Source organism: Pagrus pagrus (assembly GCF_965226575.1).
Source record: "Pagrus pagrus genome assembly, chromosome: 8".
NCBI lineage: Eukaryota > Metazoa > Chordata > Actinopteri > Spariformes > Sparidae > Pagrus > Pagrus pagrus.
In genome coordinates this window covers 13,847,899-13,855,761 of record NC_140192.1, presented here as the reverse complement: position 1 = coordinate 13,855,761, position 7,863 = coordinate 13,847,899, and the positions used below count along the sequence as shown (strand labels likewise).

The 7,863-nt window shown below is 40.2% G+C and overlaps 1 protein-coding gene across 1 annotated transcript; it reads right to left on the bottom strand.

The window, feature by feature from the left end:
• Nucleotides 1-1,302: 1,302 nt before the first annotated feature.
• Nucleotides 1,303-7,848, bottom strand: hscb (HscB mitochondrial iron-sulfur cluster cochaperone). The gene is made up of 6 exons (XM_084358997.1): nucleotides 7,377-7,848; nucleotides 7,164-7,260; nucleotides 3,479-3,568; nucleotides 3,163-3,307; nucleotides 1,772-1,819; nucleotides 1,303-1,614 (listed from the first exon to the last, which is right to left on the bottom strand). The coding sequence occupies exons 1-6, from the start codon at nucleotides 7,745-7,747 to the stop codon at nucleotides 1,520-1,522; spliced, it is 846 nt and encodes a 281-aa protein (XP_084215123.1). The 5' UTR covers nucleotides 7,748-7,848; the 3' UTR covers nucleotides 1,303-1,519.
• Nucleotides 7,849-7,863: the final 15 nt, after the last annotated feature.

Here is a 7,863-nt window from a genome sequence, read left to right as displayed (position 1 = left end):
CAGTAGCAGTAAAGTGTGTAGTGTGCCTGATGCTGACCTAACTCATTCCATGGTGGTCCCATGTACCTAGTTCATTTTGCCAAGCTTTCCCATCCAAGTCAATTTCACAGCCCAGCTGTAGTGAGTTTTTTTTTTACCCCCTGCCTTTCGTCTCTTTCAAACTCAATTTCAAAGAGTTCTGGGAGACAGCAGCGTCTTCAGCGTTGGTCGATCACATTTTCTCATTAATTTAAAGGCGCCATAGATGCCTTCCGATTGCGACATGAATAATGAATAGGCCTGTTAGTCTCCTTGTGGCGGGAGAAGCCCTGTTTAATTCGCTGTCTATCCATGTGTATTAAGGAAACTGCTTCTCCGTGGCAAAAAAACCTTAAACAGCTTCAGACACATGACATTGTTGTTCCAGAGTTAATAAACAACCAGTCAGGATGTGTTACAGCGGGATCTTCCAGCAGGGCTCTGGGGCACAGAAAAGAGTGTCATTGTAAAGCCACTAATAAACACAAAACGGTTTAGGATGCGATGCTAGTGTGTGTCAAATAACATTTTTCATATGACATATGATCTGATCGTTCACTTTCTGCTATCAGATTGAGCGACGCCTCCCATATTTCAGTGCGATTACACCTGTATCAGTTTCTCGGATCAAAAGCCACGATGTGACCGAAACTCCAATTTGCAAAGTAATTACAGATTATTACATATTTTTCATATCGTCATAACATCATATTGAAAAAAAAAAACGTGAAACATTAAAGAGGGAAATTGATGAATTTACATTCTGTTGCCCCCATCAGTGCGCTGCAGGCATAGATGTACAGGGGTCAATGTACATCAATTTATGAGCTAGAAATTACACAGATCACAGATCTTTGGCTCATCAAGTGATTATCATTCAGTGGGGCATTCCTTATTACCATAGCATTGATGCTACATATGAAGCCACCATTAATAATTCAATAGGCTGTCTCCCTCCATAAAGGACTTCCTACTGGTCTCACATCCACTTCATACAACATGTACTGTTTCCCTGCATGATGACTGTCAAGGTGTTATGTCTCCACCTAAAGGTAACCCGAGGAACTGAGTGAGAGCCCTGCGTCTGTGTGTGAGTCCCACATGACAAATGCTGAACTGATAGGCAGGGTAATCATATAAACACTCTGAGCACCATTTTAATCAGAGCCTGTTATAGATCTCTGTCATATTTAATGATGCATTGGGTACAAGTGGATATGATTAGGCTTGTGGAATTAGTGGAATTCAGAGGGGATACTGTATGCATCAAATTAGACCCTCATATCTGGCGGTATACAGCTTTTAATCAGAAAAAAGCAGATTAAGTACAAATCACCATTAATTCAGTTGTGTATTATGGATTAAAAGTAAAGTTTTATTATTCAACTTGAGCAATACATTTACATGAGCCCAAAACAAATGTGCAATAATTTGTGCGCTTCTGTGCAAAACTTTTTAAAAGTGGGTAAAAATATGAAGTGACACAATGTGGAGCTAAAAGTTACATTAAATCAGAAAGTTTCTCCTTCACTTTCTCCTCGATGTTTGCATAGTATTTCATTTGGGCAAGCAGTGCTTTTGCAGTCTGAAGATCTCCTGATAAAAAATAAAGAAAAAGAGAGAGAGAGTGCAAAAGGAAGTTCAATCAATGACTCACTGAGCGACTTAAAGCAAATGTTTCAGCAAAGATCACAATACAAACAAAACAGTGAGTGGGAAGAGCAGAAAGTGTTTCAATGCAACGGCTGAATACCTTTGAGCAGGGCAGCGTCTATCTCCTTTGTCAAGTCTGCCAGCTTCCCTATAAGCGAGGAGGAGACGAGTTCCGGTTCAACAAATCACATTAGAAAAAACACATAATCACACATGTTGTGTTGACACACAAACCAAACAGACTGTATACACAGAGATAAATATGTTGTGCATGCGTCAGTCATTGGTCTGAAGTTTTCAACCTTGTCATGCACTGCTTTTTAAGATTTTCATGAAATCACATCCCATTTTTGCTACTATTTATGTTTTGCATTATCCGTTCAATGCATTGCCATTGTGTGAATGTCTTTCTTTATAGTAGTTTTCATTGGTAGGAATGGCACCATTCCAACAAGTGAGATTTGCTGTTGGGTATAACTTATAGAAGACGCTAGCAAAGCATCACAGTTCATAAAATAAGCACAGCAGAAACATAAGATAGGTTGGATTACGTGTTCAACTATTAACGTTACAGAAATTACTACAGAAATAAACAAGTTGGCCGATTTCACATATCTCTCCAATGCAAATCAACCGCCAGTTGTCTACTTGGAAGTAGTCTCTCATTGCCAGACCTATCTCCCAGGACTGGACAAAAGGTTTGGCTGTACCAATTATTATTCTGGTATCGGGGAGAACAAAACCTCTCTGGCTTGTTTGTATTTCTCTAAACCAATCGCAATTGTCTTGGGCGGGGCTAAACCCAATATGCAGCGAGGGTGGCCCCACATCCATACAGTTAGCGATCAGTTTGGTGTTAGACTAGCTTGCCATATTCAGCGTGTAGATTGTTAGCCAAGAGGTTATTCTTAGTGCTGTATCGTAGGCAAGTGGACTTGTTTCAGTTTCTTGAAGACGTTTCGCCTCTCATCCAAGAGTCTTAAGAGTCTAGCTCTAACTAAATGGAGGGGAGTTGCCGGCTTTAACACTCTGTGTGGGAGTGTCCTTACAGAGTCGTTAACGACTGTAAAACAACTCCCCTCCACTTTTTACCATGACCTGGATGACTGAGAACCTTCATCAACATGTAGCTAAGGGGTTGTTGTTGTTTCCTTTTCCAACAGGGTTTTTGAATACAGTAACACACAGGTAGAAGAAGGGAGTAGAATGCAATGGCAGGCTTATACCTACAGTCTACATCCACCGAGTCAGACTTATCTGGAAGTAAATGTTATCAGCTCGACGTCACATTGATTCAGTCTATGAAACTGTCAAATAGAGATTTTTTTTCTTTCTTAATATTATTATTTTTTTGCCTAAGACGGATAGTGTGCCAGCGCCAATTAGCCAGGCACATACTCTCGTCCTCCAGTGCTAGTTTATGACCAACAATCAGCTCAAATCAATCAACCAGACTTCCACTCAATAAATAGAACAGACATATTCGTTTACCTTTTGTGTCTTGGCCGATCCTATTGGCCGCTTCTGGAGTCTGTGCTTCATCAAGGGCTTCATTGATCTCCATCAGCTCCATTAGAAACTCCGAATCAGCGCTGGAGTTGGTGCCCTCTTCTATAGGCATCCCCTCCAGCTCCAGCTGAAACACAGGATGGGAGATCGTGAAACCCGGCTGCTCCTTTAAATGCATGTCACTACTCTTTGCTCTCAGATGGTGGAGATGTTTAAGAACAAGTGATCAGACAGACAAGGCTCGCAGTTATTAAAATAAACTATTCATTAGAAGTTTAGTCAGGGATTTCAAACTCACCATATAAAGACCTCGACTCAAAGGCTTAAGCAGAGTCTTGTATGCTTTGTTCACAAGTGCCGACTGCATTTCTGAATACTCCTGTTCTTTCTGCAAAAGAAGGTTCTGTTAATTTTTATTCATATAAGGGCAAATGCATTCATTTAAAAAAGGTAAGAAAATATATAATTGCTGTTTTTAATTGGCATACTGTGCATTTGGAACAGCAAATATTCACATTATCTGGAGTTACAAGTCAATCTGTTACAAAAGGTAATAACATCTGAGCTAGTTTACACCTTGCCACCCCAATCTATACCGCTGTCTGTTTCTGAAACACTGAATCCTTGGTGATACTGACAATTAGGTGTATGACATACAGCTACTCTTTTGTAGTCAAGCAGTTTGGGACCCTTCAAGGGATGCAGGTGTAAGTCTGACACGACAGATGTGTGGAAATAAGCCGGGGAGGAAAATATCTTGGAAATGGTTGGCAGATCCGAGTACATTTTGCAGCTATCAGGTCTGTCAGCTCTTGTGAAAATCAATAGTCTCAAGCTCTGGCCCATGGGCCCATCGTGTGGAGCTGTTTCTGTAATAACAACCAGTGCAGTAGGTGGCTGCCTTGTAGCCTTGTATAAGTAATGAGTTTTCTATATATGATGAAGACCCCTGAGGCTGGAAGATGTCTAATTAAGAAAAAATGGCCAGAGGTGCTGATAAATAAAACACAGTCGGTACAATATTGGACAGGCTCCGTGTGAAGAAAGCATTTAGGTTACCCTTCCTCTCTCACAGTCTGATGAATATGAGTTTAGCTTTCACACCATATGATGACAACATTCTGCATTGTGCTTTTCCACCTGAGTGTACAGAATAAATTACGTGCGAAGCAACACACCCCCGCACCACCTTGTACTCATTACGCTTACTCTTCTTAACTGCTGTGCGATTTTTTTTTAATGATCCACGGGGGGGAAACTGAATAATGTGAAAATTTTGTCGATTGTTTACCACTTTGTGAAATAACCTATAAACAACTTGTGCTTTAAGCTCCTCGGCAGCATTGGGGCAAGTCTTAATTCTTTACGGACGTTTTTAAAGCTGCACTACTCGAGGCTTTTATGTAAAATATTGGCCTAACTGTCCTGTCAACCTGACTGTGCTTTGGGCTGTATGTGATTTACCAAGTGCGTGAGACCAACTTTTCCACACACAATTCTGCCGTTAGTAAAGTGCACACTCTATGAGAAGTGATAAATCAAAGGTGAAGACCAAATTCATTTCCTTCAGAGCAGGTTGATCACTCCATCACAAGACAAGTGGACAAACCAGAATTGGATTTCTTTCCTTCCTTTCTTTAATTATAAGCCATCACCATGAGTCTGCTGTGTGCATTTTACTGATGACATTTTATACGATTCCTAAAAAGCAGCAGAGGCTGAGACGTCCTGACTTTAAGTCCCTACTGCATCCTACATTTTCCCACAATGCAACTTGATGGCACTCTCCCTGCTTGGTAAACACCCGTGTCTTGAAACTCGACTCCCCGCTTGGCAACACGGGCCTTCTGTTCTTGTAGCCTGTAAAATGAAATAACTCTGATGACATCACTATGGCATAACCTTGGTTATTTTCTCTGACTTGACAAAGCTCCTCCAGAGCCACAGAAGACATTTAACAACAGTTTTCATAAAACTGTTGACAACTTGTAACTGACATAAATGGAGTGCCCCTTTAAAATTACAGTTCAGGTAACTTTTCAGGTAAACCTTTTTCTGTCAGCTGGAGTCACTAACATTTTATGTTTGTTGGCAAAATATAGGTTTACATTTTATGACCTTGATTAAGAAATTAATAAAGACAATAGTCATTAGCTCGGGCTTATACCTAATTTTGCCGGGTGTTTTGGGGGTAAAAATTTACACTACTTAATTTTTCTCTACTGCCCAAATACACCTTTAAGCCTAAATTTGGATTTCAGCTTTAATTGCATGGCTTAATTGAGGCATGTTAGCCAGTATTTCTTACGTAACAACTCTGCAAGTTAATTCAGCTGTTAGTGGCATAGATGCCATGCAATTAACTTGGAACGACTTTGATACACTTAAAACCTACCATTCGATTTGTCTACTAAACTTTATTTGTTCTGCACCTTTGGCATTTCATTCTTGTGAAGCGTTTTTAACACTTGTTATATCTCTACTTTGTTCTTTATTATTTAAAAGGGAGTCATTTGCCTGCTTTCTTTTTCCCTCTTTGCAATTTTCTAAGTTTCAAATGGCCAGTAAGTTGTTTTTCACAGTAGACATCTCGACACGCCATCGCAGGAAAAGCATGGGTGTATTTAATGAGTCATTCCATACCGACTCACCCAGGCCCTCCCAGTTCATGTCATGGATTGTCTTAAAAATGAATGTGAAAACTTCTATTTAATTCATGGGACTTGGCAAAATCCTATAGCTGTACTCCCAAATTCTTTTTGAGTGACAAACTTTGAAGTTTGGTCCCAACAAGTATTCATTCATTAAAATAGTTGTTGCAGATTTTACAGTAATCACAAAAATATCTAGCTTCAGAGCAGTGGATATCTGTCAATGTGTGATTCCCTTTTGAGCCCTATTCTTTGGGTTCAGGAATGTTACAGCTTATAAAAGGTTTGGTTAGTTGCATAATAGATGAGGTGAACTAATTTCTGACATCAACTAGTAGTATTAGAAAACCATACAGCAAGTCCTGGCTAATCCGACCTAAAACAGTTTTGGGAGGACTATTGAAATTGGACTGCAGTCTAACCAGAAGCATTTAAAGAGTGCAATTATAATTAATTTCATCATGAAGCAGTTTGATGTGGTAGTGAGATCATTTAGACTCGCTCACTTGGAAATTATATATTTCATTAAGTTAAAGACTGAGCTTGGTTCATTGACAGACACAGGGAACAAGATGACATCATCTCGTATGCAACAAACCAAGTCATTACATGCTGTAATGTGCAGTGAAAATAAGCCAGTGGTGAGGCTTAGAATACACAGATTTAGCTCAGAGGGTCAAACCTCTTAAAAAGTATTTTGAGTACAGCTATAGGATTTTTGCTTTTGAGTTTAATCAAAGTTTTTATATGAATTTCTCCAGAAAGAAAATCCGTGATAGGAACTGGGAAAGTTCTGACGTCAGGCCGACTTGGCATGATATGACACAATAGTATAATGGTATTGTGTATACTGGCTTGCTGGAAGCGCCTCTTGAGATACTGGCAACTGAGACATTTTTAATGTCATTAGACACACTTGTGCTTTTTCTGAGAGAAAATATCATTCACCCCCCCGTTTCCTTTTTTTGCACGTTTTCCACTTGTCTTTCCTCCTCTCTTTCATCTTTTCAGTTGTTTAGCTTTTGATTCCTCCGACTTGCTCTGACCTCATTTGCTCAATAGCTTAATATATGCAAAGCTGCCTTACAAACAAGGACCAAAGTTTGCCGTGTCTTGTTACAGACCCATTTTTAAACTTTGTCCGGAGTTATTCCCTTGGCAAAATCACAATGAATCACACAAACAAAACACAAATGCACAGAGAAGTGGCGTAATAGGGACACTGGGTCAAACCCCATTTCCTGTGTCACACTTGCACTAATAGATAGGCCAGCCTCAGCTGACTCATACACCATGTTACTCAACTAATCCCCATTACATTTCCGTCCCTACCACAGATTTTTGGCTGAAGTTGTCTGGATGTAGAGTTCGCTGGAGCTGCAAGTATCTTTTCTGCAGCTTTTGTGTGTCCAATGTGAATGTGTAGTCACTGAAAAGAGGCAACACATGGTAACATGGATTTTTTTTTGCTCACATACTGACTTGTAGATACAATTGTCATGAGTTAGATAATGAGTAAATTAGGTAAAAATAAATAAATCTCACCAATCCATAATTTTGAAGAAGGATGTCCCTTCATCAGAGGGCTGGACTACTTTGCATGACATGCAGAAGAATGCAGGCGCTTTGTCAAGAGGCTGTTTGCATTTCCAGCAGTTCAGTTTGACTTGACCTGTACAGTAGTTCCTGGGTGAACGAACTAGGCTGGTATAATAAAATGTCCCTCTTTCCTTTCCCAGTGCTTTGAAGATCGTTGTGTGGTGCCATGTGTCCTTCTTGGGGAAGCTGGCAGACATGCAATGTGCTGAACATGTAACAGCTTTATAAACAGACTCTCGGTTCGTCGTCATGAGCCCGTTTGGGCGCAGTGAAGCCCGGGATGAGCACAAAATCCGCAGAGAGTTTAATGTCAACATTTCCGCTATTCAAATACACAGTTCAATACTGTTGTGGGTTCAATCAAACACATCAAGGAGGCTCCTTACTGTCATAACACGAACATCTCTCCTCCAGAGAAGGGAGCGGAAGTGCG